The 24,701-nt window shown below is 42.7% G+C and overlaps 1 protein-coding gene and 1 pseudogene across 1 annotated transcript; one reads left to right on the top strand and one right to left on the bottom strand.

Annotated features, from left to right (window-relative positions):
• Positions 1-2,253: 2,253 nt before the first annotated feature.
• Positions 2,254-3,132, top strand: LOC141655741 (uncharacterized). Its single transcript, XM_074462804.1, has one exon. The coding sequence runs from the start codon at positions 2,254-2,256 to the stop codon at positions 3,130-3,132; it is 879 nt and encodes a 292-aa protein (XP_074318905.1).
• A 6,708-nt stretch (positions 3,133-9,840) lies between these two features.
• On the bottom strand, positions 9,841-19,643 carry LOC141655740 (pentatricopeptide repeat-containing protein At2g22410, mitochondrial-like; annotated as a pseudogene).
• Positions 19,644-24,701: the final 5,058 nt, after the last annotated feature.

Genomic DNA, 24,701 nt, shown 5'->3' with positions numbered 1-24,701 from the left:
TGCTTTTGTTTTATCTATCCACAAGGATATGCCCGTCACAAATAAGAATCTGTGGTGGAAATGAGTCAAGAAATATGCCAAGTAGGGAATTGGATATAGACAATGAAAAATTAGTGGGCTCATGTATGAAATACAAAACAACATTTTGTGGGTTAGAATTTTGGTATATGTGGATTTTTGGGGACCTATTGTGCAAAACGTCTTGCCTGTGACGGGCTAATCCCTTCACAGGCTTGTGACCTCTCACAAAAAGGGAGAGGAGACAAGGTGGGGCACCCCCCATGTGCTTCCCACTCAATTCTCAATGAGTATTTTGTGAGAGAAAACGGTATCCGTCACAAGCTTGTGACGAATATTGCCCGTCTTCAATGAGATTTTGTGCCTATTGTAATCCGGAGGATCATGATATTGATTATTGTTATTATATCTAGATGTGAGACTAGGTTATAAAGCAATTTGAGCAATTTAAACTCAATAACTACGCTTCAAAACTACTAATATCACTTTATATGATTTACAATTTACACGCCCTTAACATTAGAATATTAGATGTGTTTAGATGTTGTCAAAAAGCAAACAAAAATATCAGAAACATGCACCAAAGACGGACCCGTGAATTTCACGGGCAATTAAACTAGTTGAATGTTTAAAAACTAAACTAAATACTGACAAAATAAAAAGTAAATGTCTTAACTAGACCTGAGAAATGGGTCGGGTTATTTGAATCGGAAATCCGAGTAAAATTAATTTTGTCGGGTCTAATCATCAATTCGCAAAGTTTTAATAAAATAATTGCAAATTGATGATCTTCAGCATGGGATTTGCGGCTGGATGGGTTGATAATGTGATGAAGTGTGTCTCAACGGTTACTTTCTCTATCAGGGTGAATGGTATGTTTACTGAAGAATTTCAACCAAGCCGTGGGATTAGACAAGGTGATCCTATTTTGCCTTACCTTTTTATTTTGTGTGCGGAGGTCTTGTCGTGACGACTTCGCAAAGTCGCCAGAGGATGGTTCTATTAGGGGGATAAGAGTGGCGCCGGCTGCTCCTACGGTCACACATTTGTTGTTTGCAGACGATAGTATTTTGTTTGTTCGAGCTAGGGAGGCGGAGGTAAAGAAGGTTAAGGGGATTCTGGATATGTATGAGGAAGCGTCAGGACAGCTTGTGAACTATAACAAAACTACTGTCTCCTTTAGTAAATGCACTACGGCTGCGAGGAGGGAACAAGTGGCGGGTTGGTTAGGAGTTCAAGCTGTAGATGAGCACGACAAATATTTAGGGCTTCCGACTGTGGTGGGTCATTCTAAACAGGTTGTTAATCGAGTAATTAGAGATAAATTGTGTCGTAAATTACAAGGATGGAAGGGTATGCTATTGTCGAAGGCAGGGAAGGATGTTTTGATAAAGGCTGTCGCCCAATCGATTCCGACCTATGCTATGAGTGTCTTCAAGCTCCCTTCTAATTTTTGTGATGAGCTTCGATCATTAGTTTCTCGGTTCTGGTGGGGCTCGGAAAATGGTAGGAGGAAGATACCATGGGTTGCGTGGACAAAGCTATGTCAGCCGAAGTGTCTGGGTGGTTTGGGTTTTCGAAGCTTTACTGAATTTAATCTGGCTCTGTTGGGAAAGCAGGCCTGGAGAATGATCACTGACCGTGAATGCTTGATGGTTCGCGTTTTGGGAGGTAAATATTTCCCTAATAAATCGTTTATGAAGGCCGAGCTTGGTACTAATCCAAGTTACACTTGGAGAGGTATTTATGAGGCAAAGGAGGCTCTTATGGTTGGGTTACGAAGGCGTATTGGTAATGGCTTGAGCACTCGGGTTTGGTATGACCCATGGATTGCTAAGACGGAGACGCGGATGGTCCTTTCACCGCTGGCTGGAGCTGATGACGGGCTCTTGGTTGCGGAGCTGCTGAATGTGGAAGGTAGTGCATGGGATATGTCTAAAGTACGTCAGTTCTTTCACCCGTTTGAGCATCAACGTATTCTGAATACTAGAGTTGGTGGGAATGGGGAGGAGGACGAGTGGATGTGGGATTTGGAGAGGGATGGGGTATATACGGTAGTCTGCGTATAAGGCGTTGATGGGTGATTAGGGTATTGATGAGGGACAGTCGGATGGGGCTCAGAGTGGATGGTTATGGAAGAAAATTTGGCGGTCTCGTACGTTGCCGCGGGTTAAAATGTTCTTCTGGCAGTTTTGTAGGGAGGCGATTGCTACGAAATGGAATTTAGCTACACGAATGTCGCAGGTTGATGTTACTTGCCCGGTTTGCTTGAATGATGTTGAGAGCTGTCTCCATGTTGCGGGAGGATGTGGATATACGGCTGGGGTGTGGGAAGGGTTAGGAATGGCGTTGAGGCCGGTTTGGGGTTATGAGAACGCGAGGGAATGGGTGGGGGATGTTTTGGAGGAGCTCGACGGGGAGGAAGTTGAGGTGTTCATTACGGGTGTATGGGCGATTTGGGAGATGCGTAATAAGGTGGTATTCGAAAATAAGGGGGCAAGGGTGGAAGACGTGGTGATGCGAGTTAAGGGAATTATGGGTGAGCTGGAGAATGTGGAGAATGGAGGAGAGAAACGGGAAGTGGCGGTACCAGGAAGCTTTAGGGGAAGGGAGCATGGCGTGCGGGACAGGAGGATGGTGCCGGGAGAGGTATGTATTAGTGTGGATGCGGGTGTCAAGGAGGGTGAAGGAATGGGTTTGGGTGCGATTTGTAGGGATGAGAAGGGGAGCTTATTATGGGCATGGGAGGGGCGTCGTAGAGAGGAGTTTGAGGCAAGAGTGGCGGAGGCTGAGGCGGTTCTTATGGCGCTTCGACAAGCTAAGAGAATGAAGCACTCAAGCGTTCGTGTGGAGAGTGATTGCAAGACGGTTATTGAAGCTCTTCAGTGTCGTCAGTCTGGACGAAGTGACTTTCATATGGTTATTAGTAATATTTTAAGTTTGTGTAGAGGTTTTACCTCCGTGGCATGGTCTTATATTCGTAGGACTTATAACCGAGCAGCCCATATGCTCGCTCATTCTTGTATTGTAGGTGATAGCAGGTTCATTGATGGCGGATCGATTCCTCGTCACATCGCTGAAGTTGCTACAACAGATTTATCTATGAGAATATAATCCTACTTTAGGATTTTTTTAAAAAAAAAAAAAAAAAAAAAGATATAGAATGATACGGTCTAAATTGATGGGTCAATTTGAGTACACGTCGCCTATGGTCGAGGGGAAGAGTTACGGAAACAACCAGTCTAGACGGTCTCCTATCGACATCCTCGACCGGCCTACTCGAACCTGCATACGTGGAGTCTTGTTTTACGCATGGTAGTAATTTATGCGCAACTATATCATATTCATGGTCCACGACTCCACGTGATGGTCTTCTTTTATTGTATAAAAAGCTTTAAAGTTGCAACAAATATGACATTAGTAAATGTTTTAAGTTTTTTCCTTTTTTGGCTATAATTCATTATAAAATTAATGTTCCTAAATCCCAAGTTTACAATAAAACATAGGCACAAATGCACTGGGTAACCACCCAGTTACAAGAGTACAATAGGATGGCCTAAGCAAGTAAGCAGTAAATAGGGGCGGCCCGTTGGGTGTTCAATTCGGTTCTCGGAACCGGGGCCCAACACGGAGAGGGCCTCATTATATTTAGAAACATCTGCCAGCAATCCAGCATAACTGTTGATGTATCACTTGTCAAAGTGGTAGAGTTTCTATCCAACTTCTTGAAGGTCTCGTGTTCAACTTTCATGATTGGTATTTTTTTTTTCAATTGAGTTTGCTTCGTGGGCCTCACCTTCCTCTACATTTTTTTTTCAATTGAGTTTTCTTTGTGGGCCCCGCCTTCCTCTTTCTTTATTAATTCAGTAACTCTCCTATAGGACCGTCCTATAGCATAGGACGGATCCAATAGAAGAGATTAGCCCAACAAGATAATTATAAGCTAGAATGAAATAAAAAAAATACAAAACCCCCACTCTCCACTACCCTTCAAGCCCACGTTCTCCATTTCTTTGAAACCCAGATCCTGGCTGCGTCAACTCCGCCATCTCCGTTGCAGCCCAGTTCTCACCATCACCGCCTCCTCCACCACCTCTACAGCCGCAAAAAGTTGCTTCCTATGGACCTCATCACCTTCACGGTTGACGATCAAGATAATCATTGACGGCTCCTCGACGCTAACAACCGACAACTAGGTTTCGTATTTAATCTTCAAGTTCCAGTTTTTAAAGTTGAATACTTGTGTTTTTAAATAGATAACTTTGTGATTTAAGTTGAAAAATCGCATTCTGATTTATGCTTAATTGATTTTATCAGCTTCCCCATTTACATAATTTTATTATCTTACAGTTTTAACTTCAAAACTCACAAATTTAATTTGAAAACTCCATATTAGATGAACACTTGAGGCTTTCAATTTTTGTTTTTATTTCTTAAAGTAAGATTTTAGTTTAATAACTACTAAATTTTATTTGAAAACTTTTAAGTCGTAAGTTCAAACATTTTGGGTTTGAGTGATATTTTTGTGGAAGTTCACAGTCGTTTGTGTTACTTGTGTATCGTCGTCATCTGAGGCCGGAGTGGAGGTAGCCATTGAGGCCGGGGTGGAGGTAGCCATTGGTGGCCTCTGAGGTCTTACTTGGCCTGAAGAAGTTAGTTTTATTGGTGGAAAGAAGACAGTAGAGTTCAATTGGGCTTATATTTTGTTCCCTTTATAAACTGCTCCGTATTTAATTTTTTGAGGCTTTTATCTAATGGGTCGGTCTTATGTTATAAGACCGCCTTATTAAACAATTTGTGTTATTAATTTGTTTTAAGTGTATTATTAGCCTACTTTATTACTCCCTCCATACCAGACCAATGGTAACATGGTAAAAAATGGGGTTTTTAAGAAAAAAGGGTAAAAACAGGTATAAGGGTAAAAATGGGGTTATGTAATTGTGGGTTTAATTGTGAGTTGATGGGTGAGGTATGTAATGACATTAGTTGTAAATATAAAAAAGGTATAAGGATAACTTGGTAATGTTGTGGATCAAATAAGGAATGTTACCATTGGTGTGGTACGGCCGTACTAGGTAAGTGTTACCATTTGTCTAGTATGGAGTGAGTATTAAGTTGTTTATGTAGATTATTGATTAAAATATGTACGTAGTTTGAGAAATGTGAAGTTTTGTACTTTTCTTTTGTCACACTTTAAAATATAGAAAAAGACAGTCTCACATGTGACACGGTCCATCTTATCTTTATTAATTCAGAAGACAATACTCAATCCAGGACGTGCCACGTCATTAATACAACCTCCTCTTTTTTTTTGGAAATTCATGTTATGGTGGGACCCGTTAGTGTGCAAAGTATTTATTTCTTCAGAATTCCGCCAATACAAACATGCGACAAATTCCGTCTTAGAACAAATACTATAAAATAATACTATGAAATAATTTTATACATTCCGAATAAATGAAATTAATGACATATAAGCGGTATGAATTACAAATCGGAATAAATGAAACTAATTACAAATTATAGAATTTACATAATTTTACAAAAAAATTGAATAACAATAAAATTACATAATTACGAGAAGGATTTATATTTAATTACGGGATTGAATTATTACATATAATGCGAATAAATTACAGGCATAATTTTTTAAAACAAGATAGTACGATATATTTAAAAAAAAAATCATGACAGAGTATTTACTTACAGTTAAAAACTCGGCAACTTAACTACTAGCCGCGCACACCGAAAATGGTAGGTGACAATGATAGGCTACTTAGTAAATTTACTCTTCAACAAACGTCGAGAATGTTCATTTCCAGTTAGATCACTGATATAGAACTATTAGATAATTATAATAGAAATGTAAAAATAAAATATTCATAAAAAAACATTCATACCGTCCTAAATAGGTTTAAAAGTAGTTTTTATAAAACAAATTCCTCATTTAATGCAAAGAAATTAGTTGTCTTTTTATATATTGAGACTGTCTCACTGTGTTAGTTCGTCTCATGCAATAATTATCGTTACATTTCACATTATATTTCGCTCAATCCATCTAATGTAAATAAAAACTCTTTTTATCTCATTTATTAGCCAAATATCCTTAAGTTAGCGTGAAGTTATTATTTTTTCGCTTTTTAAATTATATTTTGTTTAGTTTATTCTTAAATGATTCCACAAAGATAATACTTCAACCCTCAAATTTAATTTAAAATAGGGCCTCCAAATAAAATTTGGAACAGGGCCTCCAAATTCTATGGGCCGCCCCTGGCAGTAAGCATGCGTGGTGGTTCTGACGTTAATTTTTTTCCAATTAATAACCGTAGGTTATAAAATTGATTCGCTTAAATACAAATTCTTATTTACAACAATTATATGTGAAAATAATTTAAGTGGTGATGTACGTCATAATCATATATTTATATTAATATTAACTTTCACATTTCAAACACTCAAACAAACATACACACAAAAAAATGTAAATTTACTCTCAGTATTCTTTTTTTTATTATTATTAAAATGAAGGGGTAAATTTCGAGATTTACGGCGAATAGAGTCCCACACAAGTTAACAAAAAAGAACAACAAATAAAACAACCAAACCCTTATTTAGAACGGAAAAATCATGGTAGCCCACTCATTTGAGCATACCAAATTTTGAACACAAAAGAGACAATTAATTTTGGAAAAAAAGAAGACAGTTGAATGGAGGGAATAATATCTAGGGCCGTAACAAATAAAATTGGAGGCGTGATTTAGGAATTCCACTACCGAGAAAATTTGAGTTATTTTACTGGAAATATAATTAGACTTTTTTTTTTTTGGTGCTAAAGAGGGGCGAAGGAAATATAATTAGACTTGATAAACAGGTTAACCGAGTCGCGCTTGGTTCGGGTCGGGTCGGGCTGAGTTATTTTAGGTTCGACTCATTTTCAGATCAGATATTATCAAATTATTATGGATAATAATTAGTTTGTAACAATAAATATTCGGGGCCGGGTTATTGTGGATTGGGTCAATTCGGGTTTTAGGTCAAGTTCGAATTTTTAATTCAGGTGCTAGGTCAATTTTACTAGGGGTGTTCAGAATAAACCGAACCGCAATAACCGAACCGCAAAACCGAAAAACCGTCCATTTTTAAGGTTCGATTAACCAAACCGTTTCGACAAAGCGGTTCTTTGAACCGAACCGTTAAATTTATTATGGAAATGGTTCGGTTAAGGTTCGCAATTTTAGATAACCGGTTAACCGCGAACCGAACCGTTTCACAAAAAAGTAAGCAAAAAATTATAATATTATATAAAAAATTGTTCGTTCGTTCAATTTTCTTAGTGTATCCAAATTTAAAATTTCTTAAATTGATTAATGTTAAAATTTAGCTTAATAACTTTATTGTTGGGTATAATATATAATGAAAATTTAATTAAACTATTATAAACAATTCCCAAAAATTAACGAAAACTGAAATAAAAAAATGTAGAACGATTATCGGTTAACCGATAACCGAACTGCTAATAGCCGTTTAAAGTGGTTAACCGAACCGTTTATAACCGTTTCTAACGGTGCGGTTTAGGTTCGGTGTTTTGGCGAACCAAACCGTGTACGAACCGAATTAAATTAGAGGTTCGGTGAAGCGAACCACAAATGAATACCCCTAAATTTTACCAGGTCCGGGTATAATCACGTGAAAAAAGAGAAGAAATTAGGGGTGGGTGGGTCATGTATTAATTCTTTGAGGCTTCCATTCCTAGTCTAATTTGGTAAAGGATTTGGCCCATGCAATAAGCCACATATCCAAATATCCAAAACAGATCAATGACAACAAAGAGAACCAGATCAGTTTAGGATGAGATTATCAATCAGACTTTTTAAAGTCTTAAAACTCTGCCACATCAGCTTTCCACTAACTTTTATTATTTCTTTATTGTTCAGAGTCATCTCAGACTTTATACATTATTCGTCAGACTCACCTCAGACTCTACTTTTTCACTCCACTTTATTTTTTTTAACAAAAAAAAGGATACATGTTGTTCACCCATTGGATAATTTTTCTTTAAGGTGGGGTCAAGACTCACCCAAAGCCTTAAGTTGAGTCTTGGATTTCTAAGACTCAACTTAAGACTTTGTTAAGACTAGGGTAGATTATTGGTAGTCTTGAGTGAGTCTTATCTCAAGACTTACCAAAATCTTGTCTCAAGACTAACAATAATCGTACCCTTAGTTCTACTTTTTAGCTTAGTGACACAAGCAAGGAAGTGAAAAATTAACCTTTTTTTTTCTTAGGTTTACAAAGACTCTAGAAATTGCCCTGGACTCTAAAAGAAAAGAGAATTGTTAGTTGCAATTCAACAACATTTATCTCTCCCCGCTTAAGAAGTGCCATCTTCGTGTTTTTACTGAGCCAGTTTGTAATGTTGGTTACGTTAGTTGGTTATCTACAGGTCTAGGGGCCTGTAGTTCCCTCCGATTTGCTTTATAACTAGTTTTATTTTATTTATGAAAGTTAATCGTTGTCAAAAGAAATGTAGCATACTCCCTGCCAGGGGTACCATTGTTTACGATACAAAAATGCTTGAGCGATCGCGATCCTACGATTCTATTCTGGATGTAGAATCTAACGACCCTGTTCATTTAAAAAATTTGTAAAGGCAAAATCATAATATAATCCAACGGTTCGGTATTTATCGTAAAAGAATAAATATTTACTTTTATATATTGATATTTTAAAACCTAGAATTCGTGTGAGATGTACAAACATATTCATACACCGATACTAAAATGATTAATTATCAATATTTTATGGACAAATATTAACAAATATATGTTTTTACCAAATAAAAAAGGGTTGTGTTTTGTCACGTACAGATTAACGATCCGATTCTACCTGTTTGATCAATCCAAAGTAAAATCTCGATCCTACCTAACTCCACCAATCCAAAGTAAATCCCAATCCTAAAAACATTGCTCCCTACAACTCAACAATGTTTATACTTCTACTCTTTTGTAAGGAATATTTTAATCAAATGAAACAATCTATCGAGTCAATGGTAGTTAACAAGACCCCAAAAGTTTGATCACACCGTTAAGGCCCCCCTTTCAATTATCAACTGAATGATTCATGCACGTAGAAGTATAGTCAAAGTAGCCAGAATGATGGAAGTCCGAATCAAAAAAAGGCCAAAATACCAACCCATTTGAACGGTGGACCAACCAAACATGCAGCCCAAACAGTATTTCCCTTTTGCAGAAGCATAATATGATGCATCAGACTTCAGACCCCCTCATTTTCGTCTCAAGCCTTCAGATGTGGACCATTTTAAAATGGTCATATATGACCCGTCTGAATCACATTCAGACGAAAATGTTCGTCTGAAATGAGACATATACTAGCTCGGGTACCAACTTTTTAGAAACACCAAATACTTTAGCTTTATTCATCTTTGGTACACAAAATTCACGATTTTGGTCTTCAATCCGGTCCAATTTGAAGCGGACCGGTTCGGTCTTGGACAATGCTCACCCGTACTAGTTCTAACATATATAGCATATGCAAGTTAATGAATCTGAAAGCAATATTTATGGTGCTTTATAGTGATGTTTATTTGAAGGGAATAGTTGTTGCTAAAAAGATTGAAGATTGTTTATAACTTCTTTTGCCCTGACTTAAGAGTTAAGACTTGCTATCAATTTGCAAACAAAAACAATACTTTGAGGAGTAACATAAAAACTTAATTCTATTAACAACCTGACTTAAGAGTTAAGACTTGGCCATTTGACAGCCCGATGCTTACGTCTTTGATGTTTAGCCAGCTTCTTAACTTCATATATCAAACTCCTGGGTCTTTGCGTTTTCCCAAGCCATTTGGAGATGAGTTGCAGCACCACCATAGAGAAATCGCAGGCAATAAACAAATGCAGATGAGACTCTTCCGATGAGTTCAGTACCACTGTTATCAGCTGCAACATTACCTGATTTCAACAAAATCTCATTCTCATCCCTGACAACAAGTATACTACGCCAACATGGCAACATTCAGAATAAGAGTTCTTCAGAGCAACACTCCAGATATCTCTGTGTTTTTTTTTTTTTTTTGGGAAAAATGTAAGCTTTTCATTATAGATCAAAAAAACATTACAATTTTAAGGCATAGTCATAGACTAACTATCCTTAGGCACTACAAATATCTTTCACCCATGCTAATGCACTCGCTTTCTTGCTCCTTAGATTACAATTCTATAAACGGAGCTTTACATCAGTTCTAACCTGCAACACAACTCTTAATCTTCTGAATAAGCATATACCAAACATATCACTCTTAAGATTAGCAAATTAAAAGGCAAACCAAGATATCGAAGGGAAACACCCCCTCAGTGTAACCATAAATATGGAGGAATTGTTGGGGTAGCATCCCAAGTCCCACATTGGAAAAAGAAGAGGAGTCATGCCTAGTTTAGAAGAGACCCACCGCTCCATTAGTATGAGGCCTTTTGGGAAGGAGCCCAAGAACAAATCCGTGAGGGCTTGGCCCAAAGCGGACAATATCATACTAATGTGACGGAGTGGTGGAGGCGGCAGTCCCAACAGGAATATCCTGCTTATTTTGATTGTCCACGCCCCCAAAAATGATGTCAGTTTTATGAAGACCTGACACAGCAGCAAAGTCCTGTAAGCACCAGTAATTGAAGTCTGGACAGAAGGGACATTACCCCTCACAAAAAGCATAAGATCATCCACAAAGTTTAGGTGGCTGAGCCTCAACTTTGAAGAGTCAAAAATAGCATAAGATCAAGCCTGGATTAGTTCATACCCTACTGTTGTTGCTGATGTTTTGTTGCTGATGTTTTGATGAACTCCCAATAGTGTGTTTTAAGACTGTCGATTGGCAATTGCATTACCCCCAGCTGTTCCAATTTGACTGATAGGGTGAATATTTGCCAAAAAGAATTATTGGAGTGCCAAATGCCAGATTAATCAAAGGAACCATGACCAGCAGCTGAAGAAATCTGAAATTAGTCCCAGATTGCAACACCAAATATTTTCATTCAAAAATAACAGCAGGTCATCCTTACTCACATTGGGAAGATCTTGGACGAAAATGGAATCTTCATGCTGATATTATAAATTCCTTGTTGGTTCTTCAACTCCTATTGCAGCAGATTTAAACTCTTCTCTGATCAGTAAGACCCCTCTTTTGGACTCTTCTCGATCATTATCCTGAACTGCTATCTCCTATTACTGCTAATGAGATCAAGCTCGCCTTGTCTCTGATCAGTAAGGCCCCTCTTTTGGACCCTCTATCCACCACTCTACAGCAGTGATTTTAACTTTAAGTCGTAAGATAATTAGTAAAATAATTAACGAGGCATTCAGCACACACATAACCTCTTTTTTCTGGATCATTGACTATCTAACTCGAGCATATTGTCACTCTTTCTGAACAACCTGGACATTTGATGGTGCTTAAATACAACCACCTCATACTTGGCTCTAATTTACTCACTATTCCTAACCTGAGGACACTCAAAACAGATGCATATTTAAAATGATGTTTAAAATGAAGAAGAGAGAGGAAAACACTGCGACCAAAGAAAAAAAAAAAAAAAAAAAAAAACCGCAACTGGCAGCGTCATTCATCCATAAATAAGGAATGTTATGATCAAAAACAAGAATCCCCAAGAAACCATAATCATTAACAATCCAAATTTGTTCGACAGAGTAAATCTTCACTGACCTAAAATTGTGAGCGCCAAACTAGAGGATGAAAATTCACCACGGATGCTATGATCTACAGACGGAGATTCATGTCCTCTAAATCAACTACAATCACATTCCCAAAGTCCCCAAATAAAAGAAATAACCAGGAGAAACAAGTTAACATCAAAATAGACAAATTAAAAAAGAAAGAACTCCTATATTGTCTGGAGTAAGGCCTGCTGACGCTTTATACCAATATTATCTAGTCACCTCTGTGCAGGTGCTATTTTATGACACTATTTCGCCCCAGCTACAAAAACCTGGTCACCATAAGTTTTTCACGATAACATCACGTTCTCTTTACACTCTTCATGCATCCAAACAAAGGACAAGTAAAATTGCGCAGTGTCATAAATCTGTCATAAATTCAATATACAGAATCACAAATTGTGTCAACTACTCTACAGCCAGCTTTACATGTCTATACCAGCTACTTCGTCCAAGAATTACTCGGCTACAAACCTCTTAAAATTTTTTACAGAGAAATCTTATATGTGAGATGAATAAGTTGACCTATAAAGTATACAACTTTGACAAAGCTGACCTTTGAACTTTCTTAACCTTCACACTGAGACAACCAGGATGCATTCAGTTGGTGCAGCAATTAAACAATGTTACTTCGACCTTATAAAATTTTTAATGGCTCTCACTCTCACACAGTCACAAGATAGGTAAACACTTCTAAAATTATTAATAAAATGGACCATATAATAAGAAATTCAAACTTGAAAAAATCATAGAGAATAAAAATCATTAGAAAGGAGCTCATACGAAATTCAAACTTGATATATGATAAATAGTAGGTTAAATTCTCAGACTCGGTATATGACATTGGAATTTCTTTTCACATTCTAATCAACAAGAGTTTAACCTACTATTTTATGACACTATGTACACATATTGATCAAACAAAATGTGAAATTTGATCAAAATATTTACGACCGTCATTGACCAGTCCTCCGTGACAAGAAGCAGCTAGCACGCCAAGGAATGTGATTTCATCTGGCTTGAGTCCAGACTCAACCATTTTGTCAAAGTGTGATAAAGCATCATTTGCAAATCTGTGAGTAGGCCTCCGATAATAGAAGAACAAGTCGCGGGGTATTTTTCACAGGGATTTCCTGAAACAGTTTGAGTGCTATCTTTATGTTGTCACATTTGGCATACATATCAACCAAAGCAGTGCCTAATAGACCATTGAGAGGTAGCTTCTTGTTGATGATGTACCAATGAATCCAAATGCGACTGCCAGCAGCAAGCGCTCCTAGCCGTGAGCAAGCCGTTAGGCAATGAACCATGGTCACCTTATCAGGCATAATATATGCTCCCAACATCTTCCTTAGACAAAATCAAAGCCTCCTTACCATGCATGGCTAGAACATATGCTCCAATAATGGCATTCCATGATGGCACCACATCTTTACTCTCCATCTAATCAAAAAGCTTCTGTACCTCATCTAGCATGCCACATTTAGCATATCCCACAAGCATTGTAGCTATCAAAAATGATTCCTGCCGCCTCAATATCCCCACATTTACTTTACATGTCCGTCAGGGCATTACAACAAAGTGGGATAATAAACTCCAATCCATACTCCCCATTTCCCCACCCCAATCAACTGCTGAAACTCCAACCCTCGGTCCAAATCCTTGAGTTGTGCACACGATGCAACCATCCCAATCACTGTAACCTCATCCTGCTTAACACCATTCACCTTCATTTCCTGAAAAAGTTCCAACGTCTCAGAAGCCTTCCCACAATGCACATACCCAACCAAAGAATTCCATGTAACCAAATCCCTCACACAACTTTCATCAAACACGTGGCGCGCATCCTCCAGTTTCCCACAAGAAGCCAATATACCCCATCAAACACGAACACATCAGCGCACGTGCCTGAAACAACACAGGATAAGTAAAATTATTGGGTCGACACGAGCCACTAACTAACATTTCACTGTACAAAACCATAGCTTTAGCAGCAATCAAACTCTCAGAGCACCCTCTGATAGCAACATTCCAAGAAAACACATTCGGGTTACGGAGAACTCTCAAAAGTCTATGACAATAACTAAGATCAGCAGCATGTGAAACTGCACAAAATGCAATCAAACGACTCGAATTGTGAAACAAGTGTATTGTATCTATTCAAACGACATGCAAGTTATACAACGGCGACACAATATTTAAAAAACAGCAACAACTCAGCCTCAATTTCCGACATTGGAATTTCTTCTCACATTCTAATCAACAAGATTTAACCTGCTATTTATCATATATCAAAAAACTTCATGGCATGGTAAGAGACGAAGTGTATTGTATCATATAATCAGACGCAGTGATAGCTGCGCCTCTTCCAAGGCCTGTTCCGGGATGAGTTCTGTCCCTGAATTTCCGTTCTTGCTTTGACTTAATCCTTTAATTACATAACTAGTTTAGACCCCGCGCAATGAAGCGCGGTATTTATAAAGGTTACTAATATCGACTCCGTGCAATATATGCACGGTATTTATAGAATTTTACTTTTTAGTGTATTATTTATAGAATTTAAATTGACAATTCACTTATTTTTCATGTTTCTCCTTAATGTATTTTGATTAGAGAAATAAATAAAAATTTAAATCGTAAGAAGTAATAAAATGAGTATTTTTTTTGAATTTGTTTTTTTGTTTTTTTACCGAAAAATTAATGATGTTAATTTACAAATATTTACTAATACCATATTTTTTAGCCGCAACTTCTTATTAATAAAAGTTAATACATTTTTGTCAATAAGATCTTTAAAAAAAAATCTTTATCCTAAAAAAATCGGAGACAAATTTGTGCAGAATGTGAAATATTAAATGTTATAAATATTTAAATACAAAAGATTATATCCATTTATAACTTATCATGTTCACACTATAATTGATGGGGCATATTCTGCACCGCTGACCAAATCAACATATTGAGCAAGGTCAAGGGTATCCACAGCAAAGTCAACGACTCAGACAGTCTAGCCGATGGAGCCATCGGCCTGTCACTGGGTCTCTACCGACAAATCACCGGGGCACACATCCGCGTACTCATATCCAAGACCCGGCGAGCCTCGCCACAGTCCATCGGCCGAGGGTACGATCATGTCTTTCCACCGATAGCCACTTGGCCACTTGGCCACTACGTGACAAAAGGTGAATGCCTATAAATACTCCTCAACCTTCATTGAGGAAGGGATCCACAAATTGACCTAATAACCACTATTCATCTGGTAATATCTTCCTTATCTCTCTACAATACACTCTTAGCCAAGTTACAACGACTTCTCTCTAAGTTTACTGACTTGAGCGTCGGAGTGAGTACGCTCGGCCAAAGCCGAGCCCTCAGTTTGTTCATCGTTTCAGGAGACCGCAAGGAGGATTCAAGCAAAGACATCATTCTACGGGCTACGAGTGGTAACAAGTATCTGCTCTGGAATTACACCCGAACAATTGGCGCCGTCGTGGGGAAAGACACTAGAAGCTAGTCACATTCATTCCCAAACAACAAAAACAAAAACACAAAAAAAAACCCACCCAAAGAGCTAAGAAGATGTCGAAACAACAAGAGGTATTCGTGAATGACGAAACCGAACCACACCAAGATGATACTTTTCACAATTCTGGAGTAGTGCAACCCTCCACCGGCGTGAGTAGTCCAACAGGTCGATTCTGAATGCCGTGAATACCGGACACACCGCCCGTCAACCAGGTCACCATCATGGGACGGGTGGTTGACGTGGCAAAACCGAAGACACTCCGGACCTAATTGCGAGTACACCGGCTCACATAGGCACGCCGACACGAGCGGCGGAAGCCGTCCAGAGACCAGGGCCGCAGCGTGACTCCAAGAAACTTGAACGGAGCACCGCGTGCGGCACCCTATCAAGACGCGGAGGAGCCCAAGGTGCTCGTGGTAAACATAAGTCCTTCTCGCACTCGGGAGAGGACATCGCCGCCGCAACACCGACGAGGCACACCTCGGGGAACTAATGGCCCGACTCAGAGAGTCGGAGAAGAAGCCCAAGGGAGAAGGAGTCCTTCCCGCTACGAGGAGAGAAGCCGCACTAGGAATACGAGGAGCCGGTCGCCGCGTATCATCCGACACGTGGTCGCAGCCCTCGTGATTATGTCCTCGACATCGCCGTGCCGCCTAAGGCCAAGTTGCGGCGTTCACGTACAAAGGAGACAAGTGACCCAACCGACCACGTCGAGGCCTTTGAGTCTTACATGTCGGTATGGGAGCAGCCCGACGAGGTCCGGTGCCGGTCTTCCCGACGACTCGCATGGGATGGCTCGAGTTGGTACAAGGGGCTTCCCGACGGTTCGGATATCGCTTCGCCGACCTAAAGGACGCCTTCTTAGCCCAAAGACTCTTGCAATAAGAGGAAGGCCGTGGAGACATCGGACCTCCTAACTATCAAACAGGAGGAGGGCGAGTCTCTACGAAGCTATGTGAAAAGGTTCGACGGCAGGTCAAAGCAGATTCGGAGATCAACCCCGAGGCGGCTTTCGCACTAATGAAGGGCCTCCCAAAGGGAAACTTAAAAGATGAGCTCATCAAGCACGGAGGCCTGGGCCTAGACGCCGCGAGGAAGATGGCCGACCAGGCCATCAAGGTGGAAGATTACCACAAGACCGGGTAGGCCCAGCCGAGGCCGAGCCCTCGAGAAGAAAAGCCGCCGGATGACGGCCGGATGAGAGACGCGACAATAACAGTCACGGTCCGATGAGAAACGCCGTGACAATAACAGTCACGGTCGGATAGATCTCGCAAGAAACGGGACTCGACGGGCGCGGGGAGTTCGGGAATGTTTTACCAAAGGCATTACCATGACAAAACCCTCTCGGTCGCATCGGCCGCCGAGGTCTTCGCCCGAGCGAGGCGAGGGCCGAAGTGGGAACGGCCTCCCAAGCCAAAAAGGAGACGGTGACTCAAGCCGATCGCGAGTACCACGGTAGCACCGGCCACCTCATCGACAACCGCCGGCATCTCGAAGAATGCCATTGAAGAGCTAATCCGGAAGGAAGCCTCGACAAGTATGTGGCCAAAGGCCAAGACCGACGCCGGCGGCTCAGATAAGAAATCCGTTTTTCAACGGATAGGAGTTATCCATGTAGTCATCGGAGGAAACGAGAACGGTGGGTCGGCTCATGGGCACAAACGGCACTCGAACGAGTCGTATCGGGCCATCAACTTTGTGCCCAACACAAGCGACCCCCGCCTCCAAAGATTCCCGATATGACTATTGGAGGGAAGGACTACGAGGGAATCATCGCCCCTCACGCGACCCACCGGTGGTCAACTTGGACATATCCAACCACTGGTAAAGAGGTGCCCGATTGACACAGCGCCTACACAAACATCATGTTCGTGGAGTGCTTTCACACCTCGGCCTAAGAATGAAGGACTTGAGCCCCCGCACCAATCCACTATACTGACTTTCTCCGGGCCGGCCTGGTACCCCGGGTTCAATCGACACGGTGATGTTCGGCGAGGGGAATGCGGCTAAGAATGTCTTAGCCGAGTTCGTAGTCATTGACGGCTCGTCCGCCTACAACGTTCTCATAGGCCGAGTCACTCTAAGCGATGCCGACGCAAAGAATGTCCATCCGGGCCCTCACACCGGTGTACGTCTCGGACCGGGGAAGCGCATAAGCTCGTCTCCAAGGACGAGAAGGACGAGGTAGTCAACGTCCGGATATCCGCGGAGGATGCAACATGCAATCCTCAAAGTGGCAAAGCAATCGGAGAAGGGAAGAGCTCGTCTTCAAAGCGGGAGGGCGACCTCATGGATGCGACCGACACCGACGGGGAGGAGTGCCTCTAGTGAGGCATTAGGAAACTGGTAGACCTTGTATAGCGGCGGAGGTGTCCAAAACAGTTGTGGGCACCCCGACGCATGTTTATATCTAATGTAAAGTCGACCAAGTCTTCCATAAAGATGTCCATTTTCCCCACAAGTCACTAGCATGAAGAAAGAAACCGACGCCGACTCACACTGTCGATTGGACAAGAGCGGCGGTCGTTGTGAAGAAACCGACGCCGACTCACACTGTCGATTGGACAAGAGCGGCGGTCGTTGTGAAGAAACCGACGCCGACTCACACTGTCGATTGGACAAGAGCGGCGGTCGTTGTGAAGAAACCGACGCCGACTCACATCGCCGATTGGACAAGAGCGGCGGTCGTTGTGAAGAAACCGACGCCGACTCACACTGTCGATTGGACAAGAGCGGCGGTCGTTGTGAAGAAACCGACGCCGACTCACACTGTCGATTGGACAAGAGCGGCGGTCGTTGTGAAGAAACCAACGCCGACTCATACTGTCGATTGGACAAGAGCGCGTCGTTGTGAAGAAACCAACGCCGACTCACAATCGCCGATTGGACAAGAGAGCGGTCGTTGTGAAGAAACCGACGCCGATTCACACTGCCGATTGGACAAGAGCGGCGGTCGTTGTGAAGAAACCGACGCCGACTCACACTGTCGATTGGACAAGAGCGGCGGTCGTTGTGAAGAAACCGACGCCGACTCATCGTCGATTGGACAAGAGCGGCGGTCGTTGTGAAGAAACCGACGCCGACTCACACTGTCGATTGGACAAGAGCGGCGGTCGTTGTGAAGAAACCGACGCCGACTCACACTGTCGATTGGACAAGAGCGGCGGTCGTTGTGAAGAAACCGACGCCGGCTCATACTGTCGATTGGACAAGAGCGGCGGTCGTTGTGAAGAAACCGACGCCGACTCACACTGTCGATTGGACAAGAGCGGCGGTCGTTGTGAAGAAACCGACGCCGACTCACACTGTCGATTGGACAAGAGCGGCGGTCGTTGTGAAGAAACCGACGCCGACTCATACTGTCGATTGGACAAGAGCGGCGGTCGTTGTGAAGAAACCGACGCCGACTCATACTGTCAATTGGACAAGAGCGGTGGTCTCCATGAAGAAATGTAGCGCTGTGGCAGTCACCCCAAATAGTAGACGCTTCGGCAGTCACTTAAAGTGGTAGACGCCGCGTAACACGCTATCCAGACACCAGCTCACACTGTCATAGACAAGAGCGGTGGTCCCCATGAAGAAATGTAGCGCTATGGTAGTCACCCAAGTGGTAGACGCCGTGTAACACGCTATCCGGTAACAGACGCCGACTCATACTGTCGTACCGACAAGAGCGGCGGTCTCCATCAGAAAGCAGATGCCGCGACAGTCGCGGCCAGCACGATTGATAAACAAATCGAAATGCCTTAAAAGCGTTAACAGTTGAGATGCACACTCTAAACTGCCTCGGCCAATCTAAGGCGGAAATAAAAAGAGACTCAATTAATAACGTGAGGGGACAACTCAGACAAACAAAAAAGGAGGTAAAGACCTCGGTCATACCGAAGGCAAAAGAAACGAACTCTTATTAATAATAACAGTTTACAGGCAAAAAGAATGCAGACGACGGCCGTCCCCATTGGGATAAGCCAAAACACAACCTACCAAAGTTGTACAAAATACAAGGAAAGAAAAACAAAAATTACAAATGTCATTTGAAGCACCAAAAGATGGCAGGGAGAAAGGCCTAAGTAATTGGCTCCCGAAACAGCCGAAACAGATCTGCTGTAAACTTGTTCTCATCAAGCAACACATGGTAGTATATGAGGAGCTGAAGCAGATCTGCTGTAAACTTGTTCTCATCAAGCAGCCCATGGTGTTAGTGAGCAGCTGAAGCTATCAGAGACCGCCCGCCTCCCTATGCCTGTCGCTGCTCACCATCGGCAGCGGTAGCCGCATCCTCTTCAACAGGCAACCCAGCAGCTTTTCTGGCAGCCACCGCTTCGGCCTCGGCGTCATCAGCTGCCCTCATTCTCTCGGCTTCCTCTTTGGCCGCTTTAGCCTTCTCAGCAAGAGCTGCTTTCTCCGCGGCCGCCTCCTTCTCCATCTTCGCCTTCGCCGCCTCCTTGGCCTTCTCCACCACGGCTTTCTCCTTAGCCTCGAGCTTGTCCTCAAGCAGCTCGTCATATTTGCCCCACGGGAAGGAACCATCAAGAGGGAAAAGCTCCCCGATCGCTTCCCTAGCAGCTCCTTCGGCCAAGTCCCGGAATTCAGCGCACAGGTTGGGGAGCATGACGGTTTGGAGCATCTCAATGTCCTCCTCCTTTTGCTTGATGATGGCCTCTTTGCTCCGGACCACCTCCGCCTGGGCCTTAAACAAGCCCCTGAACTCGTTCTTCTGCTGGAGATAGAGGTCGGCATGCCCCCGAACAAGGTTACACTTCACTAAAGAAGCTCCGCGGCTTCGGTGCCGAAGCCTCGGCCTTGGCTCTCTCAAAGAAGGACCTCCTTTTCGGCGTCCTCCCGAGTTTTCTCTCGCCCAAGAGCGCCTTCTCAGCATCTCCCCTAAGCTTCCGCTCATTAAGGAGATCCAGCCTCGCCGACACAGCCACATGCTTAGTGACATTACGCTCATGAACAGCGCGAGCCACGGCCTTCTCCTGCTCCTTAAGACGAGCACCGGTAGCCACGTTCCACCTTGCCAACTCCCTAATTAGCTTCGTGCCTTCCTCTATAAGCTGGGAGACGGAAGCCTTCTGGGATGAAGGGACGGTGGTAACAATTTGACCACCAGCCTGCGGCTGGGAGGGGGAAGCCTTTTGGGATGAAGGGTTGACGGTGACGCCTTGATCACCAACCTGCGCAGAGGACCCCTCTACCTGCTGCCCAACGAGAGCAAAACCCGACTGCGGTTGGTCTGCAAAAACTTAATAAAGACATCAGTATCAACGTGTATCGACATATCAGAAAGCCTGGCTAGATTTGAGTCACGGGATAGATAGGTACCGTGCTTGGCCTTCTTGGCCGGAGGAGGCACCTCCTCGCCAGCGGTAGAGGCTGTCTTCTTCCTCTTACGGATGAGGGGAGATCCCTCCGCATCAGAGTCCCCCTCATCAGGAATATCAACAATCTCCACCTTCTTGGGGGGGGGATAGGAGGTAGAACCGGGGTCGATGCCGTTTTCCGCGTCCGACGCACTACACCGCTAACGACCCTCGCCTGAGCCTCCTCCACGCTCAAGCCCTTCACCCGTTGTTCCAAAAGATCACTCGGCGACTTCCTGCGGTCGTGGGCTAAAGCCTTGGGATGTAAGTTAGCAACGGTTCCATCTTTGTGCAGCCCCATTCTCCGGAGAATATCCTCAGACAAGTCCTTTCCAAAGTGATCTGCAAAAGAAACAAAGCAAGAGTTAAGGTAGGGGAAATAAATTGAAGTTCGAGGAACAAGAGCGTTAAGAACGGCGATGGGCCTCACACCGACCCCACTCACCCTGTGCTAGGGCCAATATGAGGCCGACATGGCAGAGCGGCTCATCCCGAAGGATGATCTCGCGTGGGGAATCCATCTTTCGGCACCCCACTCTTGTCCACCTCAAAGAGCCTCGGTGCCGGCCTCTCATCCTCCTTGAGATAGACGCTGGCGGCATCCATTTTGAGCTTCTTCCGGAAACCCATCTATCGTGCTCCGCCCGAGTCTCACACCGCAAGTTAACTCGGTCTTTGGAAGGAGCGAGGGGCGCGGATAGTCATCCGGCACCTTAACGTACACCCACCGGCCTTGCGATCCTTGCAAGAAGGAAGTTTGTCGACGAGAGACATAACCCGGCTCCATTTGCACTTTGTACCATCCGACGCGCCGAGAATGGTTTGAGACAGTGAAGCCGGCGGAATAAATTCACCGTTGGGGCCTCTCCCTTGAAGAGACAGAGCCAGACAAAGCCAATTATGGTCCTCATAGCCAACGGGTGTAGTTGTGCAACGGCAACGTTCATGGCTCTAATAATGGCCATAACGTACTCATTCAGCGGAAACCGGAGCCCATACTCCAAATGCCGCATATACACGCCGGTGTGGCCCGGTGGAGGGCAACAGACGGCCTGACCCTCCTCAGGGATAACAATTTTGTATCCCCTACCGAAGAAAAAATGGCCCTCGAAAAATTTGTCGCCTGAACAACTGGCGAGCTTATGAGTCCAAGCACGGTCAAGATGGACCTTACAAGCGTCGCCGTGATCCAGGACGTACTGCCTCCCTTCATTAGGACGAGGCCTTTCCACTTCATCACCAAAATCATCACCAAAATCACCATAGGAATCAGAGTCCTCCCATTCCTCAAGAATTTGAGGATCAACATCAGGAGAAGGAGACCTAGGGCCCCCCGACGCGGGTTTACTAGGTCCAGCATCAACAGAAGACATGTTCGCAATAATTACTAACGAAATAAAAGAAGATTTGTTTGATTACCTTGAAGAAATACACTCGCCGGATCAAAAACTCTGAAGATTAGAAGAAAATGAAGCCTTTGAAAGTTTAGAAAGATGAAGATTTTGGGAGAAAATTTTAGAAAATTTGAGGAAATGAAAGTAATGGCCAAAATCACGGAAGAACTGCCCTATTTATAGGGAAAAGCCCATGAAGAAGGACCAATCAGGGCACAGCCCATGAAGCGTCAACCAATCGTGAAATGACACGTGTCGGACATGCAACCACGGAATGTCAATCGTTGCAACGATTAAATGTCAATCAATGCTACGATTACAAGCGTATTCAACACGCCCATTCACATCTCTTCGCCTATTCATCTCCCTCAACAAATTCCTAGGTACCTGCTATCCGCCGGCCACATGATCGACCAAGCCAGGGGAAGCACGGCCGGGGCAATCAAAAATAACCTTAAGCACTCTCGATCCCTGGTCTCGGCCAGCGTCACATTCTTTCCCACATCGGATACCCTTTACGCATCCATGTGGAGGGGGGATATGGTACGGCCTAACAAGAACCACGCCGATGCATCAGAAGAAGCCGATACCAGAAATTTTGCAAAAATACTTGCGCAGAATATACGCTCAACATACATCGGAGCCCATACCACGGCATAGACTACGCTGGGGGCAAATTGATGGGGCATATTCTGCACCGCTGACCAAATCAACATATTGAGCAAGGTCAAGGGTATCCACAGCAAAGTCAACGACTCAGACAGTCTAGCCGATGGAGCCATCGGCCTGTCACTTGGGTCTCGGCCTGACAAACTGCCAGCCGGGGCACACATCCGCGTACTCATATCCAAGACCCTCGGCGAGCCTGCCACAGGTCCATCGGCCGAGGGTACGACGGTCTTTCCACCTGATAGCCACTTGGCCACTTGGCCACTACGTGACAAAAGGTGAATGCCTATAAATACTCCTCAACCTTCATTGAGGAAGGGATCCACAAATTGACCTAATAACCACTATTCATCTGGTAATATCTTCCTTATCTCTCTACAATACACTCTTAGCCAAGTTACAACGACTTCTCTCTAAGTTTACTGACTTGAGCGTCGGAGTGAGTACGCTCGGCCAAAGCCGAGCCCTCAGTTTGTTCATCGTTTCAGGAGACCGCAAGGAGGATTCAAGCAAAGACATCATTCTACGGGCTACGAGTGGTAACAAGTATCTGCTCTGGAATTACACCCGGAACAATAATATATGCTAAAAATACCAAGCACTATTCTAGGAAATATGTTTTAGGCGGGAAAAGTGGAGTTTTGCCTATTCATTTAGTAAATAGGGGATTAATTGACTAGTAATATCACACTTTTAATCTGTCCATATTTTCCAACCTTCTTTATTTTCCTTTCTTTTCTTCAAATCATCCGTCTTAAGTGTATTTTTGACATGAATCAATTAAATCATTGTAGTTTATTGTAATTTTAATTATCGTTATTTATTTATTTATTTATTATGGATGTTTATTTTTCACATGTAATTAATTCTAATCCCCAATTTGACATTAATAAAGTGCTAATTATTTAACTACATCAATATCTTCAATTATTTTATGATGACATATTTTTCACTTAAATAAATCCAATATTAAGTATAAGTTGAGAAATATATGTGACTGACATACAAGATAAAAAGCTATTTCTTATTTCAGACGGGTTTTTTCCGTCTAAAATTCTTATTTTAGACGGGCTTTTTCCCGTCTGAAATAAAATGGACAAAATGTTACCATTTTACAATAAAATTTTAGTATTATTTTCTGATAAAATGTTATCATCATCTTCAGATAAAAAGTGACAACTTTAGTGAAATAACATTTTATCAATAAATAATTATATTTTTTAAAAAATAGTGACATTTGATCATCTTATTTTAGACGGCCTGAAACAAAACGGACTATGTCAAAAAAATCTACAACTTTTGTTAATAAAATAATATACCATTACTATTTGTGAGTCTCAACAACTCAACAGACGTCCTCAAAATCAAAGACGGAACTCAGGCTCTCAACTCAAATGCACCCCTTTATCCCTTCACAAAATCTCTAGACGGCATATATTTGTCTATAATTAAAGACGGACTAAATATAATACCACATTTTTAATAGGACAAGCAACAAGTGGGTAGTAGAGACAAAAAATGTTATCACTTTTAAGTTATTTGACCCGTCTTTAGCTATAAACAGATCAGTTAGTCTTGCTGAAGACGGATCGGAGCAAGTGACGGGTAATGCCACTCACAAAACGGATAGGGGGACAAGGTGGGGGCACTCCCATGTGCTTCCCTCTCTCCTCTATTTGGGTCATTTATGAGAGGAAATGGTCTCCGTCACTCCAAAGTGACGGATATGTGCCGTCTTCAATGAGATTTTGTGATAGACTGGTTGTTATCCCTTAAATAGTAAAATGCATGAAAAAGCTGCAAGTCTAATGCTCAGACGCTCACTCATACCGGGTTAAACATAGTCTTAATAAAAGAACGAAAAGGCTACAAGTACACGGGGTGTACAAGTGCCTTGGTACACAGACCAGTGAGAGCACGCCAAGTGGAGTTTGGTAGGGACCATATGGAATCTTTTTCAAATGAGTTTTTAGAGGGATAAAT

Source organism: Silene latifolia, chromosome 5, assembly GCF_048544455.1.
Source record: "Silene latifolia isolate original U9 population chromosome 5, ASM4854445v1, whole genome shotgun sequence".
NCBI classification, from domain to species: domain Eukaryota; kingdom Viridiplantae; phylum Streptophyta; class Magnoliopsida; order Caryophyllales; family Caryophyllaceae; genus Silene; species Silene latifolia.
This window is presented reverse-complemented; position numbering and strand designations above follow the sequence as displayed.

Excerpts from the sequence above, each read along its gene's own strand:
- LOC141655741 (XM_074462804.1), top strand. The coding sequence starts at position 2,254 with ATGTCGCAGGTTGATGTTACTTGCCCGGTTTGCTTGAATGATGTTGAG.